This window comes from Clupea harengus, chromosome 22, assembly GCF_900700415.2.
Source record: "Clupea harengus chromosome 22, Ch_v2.0.2, whole genome shotgun sequence".
Classification (NCBI taxonomy): domain Eukaryota; kingdom Metazoa; phylum Chordata; class Actinopteri; order Clupeiformes; family Clupeidae; genus Clupea; species Clupea harengus.
Genome location: NC_045173.1, coordinates 25,132,059 through 25,134,558, shown reverse-complemented (window position 1 = coordinate 25,134,558; position 2,500 = coordinate 25,132,059). Strand labels below are relative to the sequence as shown.

At 47.7% G+C, this 2,500-nt stretch overlaps 1 protein-coding gene across 1 annotated transcript in view; it reads right to left on the bottom strand.

Moving 5' to 3' along the window:
• Positions 1 to 2,500, bottom strand: part of nmnat3 (nicotinamide nucleotide adenylyltransferase 3) — a 16,831-nt gene that overhangs the window by 5,274 nt on the left and 9,057 nt on the right. Inside the window, exon 5 of the mRNA XM_031559401.2 lies at positions 1,417 to 1,809. Coding sequence (XP_031415261.1) covers positions 1,417 to 1,809 — 393 coding nt within the window. The remainder of the gene's footprint in view (positions 1 to 1,416; positions 1,810 to 2,500) is intronic.

Here is a 2,500-nt window from a genome sequence, read left to right as displayed (position 1 = left end):
GGCCTATACATCATCACATTAGGTACTAGTCGCTGCTTGGTTTAAAAAAGAAAAAAAAACCCGTCCCCGCTTGGAACCATGCACTTACATCACATGTGTAACAGCACGGAAGTACAACAAATGGGTAAACTGCAGCAGTTACTTAACGTATATATAGGCTATCCTATGGACGGGTTAAAAGAAATATACGACAATAGTCTCTTCATCCATTTTAACTGAAAGAGCCCTTCTACCTTTGACAGATTAGCAAAATATGATGTGTAGGCCTACATTAACAGAGGAAGGTAAGATATATAAAAAAAAATAATAACATGGGCAAAACTTCTATCTATGGAAGTGTGGAATGTGTGTGTGAGTGTGTTGGGGGGGGGGGGGGCGTGCTATAAGAAATGGTGTGAACTAATCACAAATGAAAATAAATGAAACGTGAATGTCAGTGTAACACTGCGAGCATCAGGCTGAAAACAAAGCAAAGAGCTGGCAAATGAGTGTGCTTCCTTTCACCGGGTAGTCAAAGTTTTACTAATGAAGCTATCAGTCTCCTAATCTGACAGTGAATGTGCCCAGTTTTTGTCCCGGCGCCACAGTGCCAAGCACAAATGCCAAGGACAGCACAAACGCAAGCCTTTCCTTTCCCTGCAAGAAGACATTCTGTTAATTCAGAGTGATTGGACGACAACAGAATAGGGAATGGCATCCGTAAGAGAGTGACTCAGAGACGCGCTGCAGGAGGGCCCTAGCAACAGTAACTTCACAACAAATGGTAACTGTAGTCCGGCAGAGAATGGCAGTTGGGGCCTGAGGGAATTTAAAACAAGAGTCTCTTCATTGTTTTTCACGAAATTGGTCTGTTAAATTGGATGGCAACGGTGAAGGTTACAAATGGATCTTTATTCATTGTGTGAACAGAGAAGAATTACATCTTTTTTAAAGGTCCTTATTCTGTTGGTTTTGTTCAACAAACATCTGTGCATTAAGAGCCCGCGTTGCCTGTTGGGGTTTTAGTTATGTCACTTGTCTGTCCATGCTCCCAGTTTTCAATTCAACGAGACAAATTCAACAAATATCTCGACTGAAAACAGCCGAGAGCCTTTGACTTCGGGTTCTGTAATTTCACACACACAATGGAAAAAAAAAATCAATCCTTGGGATGAGTCTATCCACGCCCCACGGCCTCAAGAAGCATCACTCTCACCTCTACACATACATGCAGATGAGCTGATGGCCTGCTCCCTGACAACGGCCGTGAACATGATGTGTGCTTTAATATACAAATGAAGCCTTTCAGTCTGTGCTGTGCTGAGATGTGATCGGAAGACAACGGGTCCTCCTCACCTTGGAGGCAGTGGAGCCCCTTCGGTCTCGACCTTCCGGACCCTCTGGGTCTTCTCTAGTTCATTATCATTCAGTGGGATCAGTCCAGGAGTCCCTGTTTGGTTAGCGGACGCAGCTTGGCGCCCTTGTTCTTCAGCTCGCTGTCGTGCGTGTACAGGCCGTGTGCACGGATGTAGTCGATGACGTCGTCGGGCAGCAGGTACTTGACACTGAGGCCCCGGCGGAGCGCGCGGCGCACCTCGGTGGCGCTGGTCTCGTTTCGGACCCACTCTCGCACCAGGAAGACGTTTGCGCTGTGCCGGGAGAGGAGGTCCGACTCGTGCACGGCCCGGTCCGGCTGCTGGCCCCCGCGGCTCACACACACCAGGCCGAAGCGGCCCGCCACCTCCTCCACGTGCTCGTCGCTCCACAGACCCGGCACGCGGAATGAGGCCAGGAAGTCAGCGCCACACAGGAGCTTCAGCTGCGGGGTGCCTGGAGGGAGGAGGGGTGGGGGAAGATGGGGCAGTTACAAGGGTGAGCATAACAGGGGAAGATGGGGCAGTTACAAGGGTGAGCAGAACAGGGGAAGATGGGGCAGTTACAAGGGTGAGCATAACAGGGGAAGATGGGGCAGTTACAAGGGTGAGCAGAACAGGGGAAGATGGGGCAGTTACAAGGGTGAGCATAACAGGGCAACTCAGTCAGGCGGGTGGGGATGGATAGGGTAGTAGATGTCATAAGCTGGGTTTCCATCCAACTCATTCGCATGTTTTAAGCGCACTCACGAAAATTGGCTAAAGAAAATGCAAGTCTGTGTGCGTTTCCATCAGCTGTGTTATGCAAATAAAAAATGGTCACTCTCCCAATCAAGGGAGGCATTGTGAATAGCTGTGGGAACAAAACGTAAGGTTGTTATAGACACTTAACGAAAACACCTGATTAAACTGCCACAGATTTATGCAAATAAACCAGTTTCTGTCAACCTTAATCGCATTACCTCCTATGCGAGTTAATGCACTCCCCTCTGGCTAATCAAATTTGTATTTGGTTAAGAAGATATTATGTGAATTTCAAGCGTTTCAAGTCAGGATTTCTTATTCAAATGATCAAAATACGCATTAAGTTGTTGGATGTAAACCCAGCTATAAATGGATGGTTACAAGGGTGAGCATGATGTGGATGA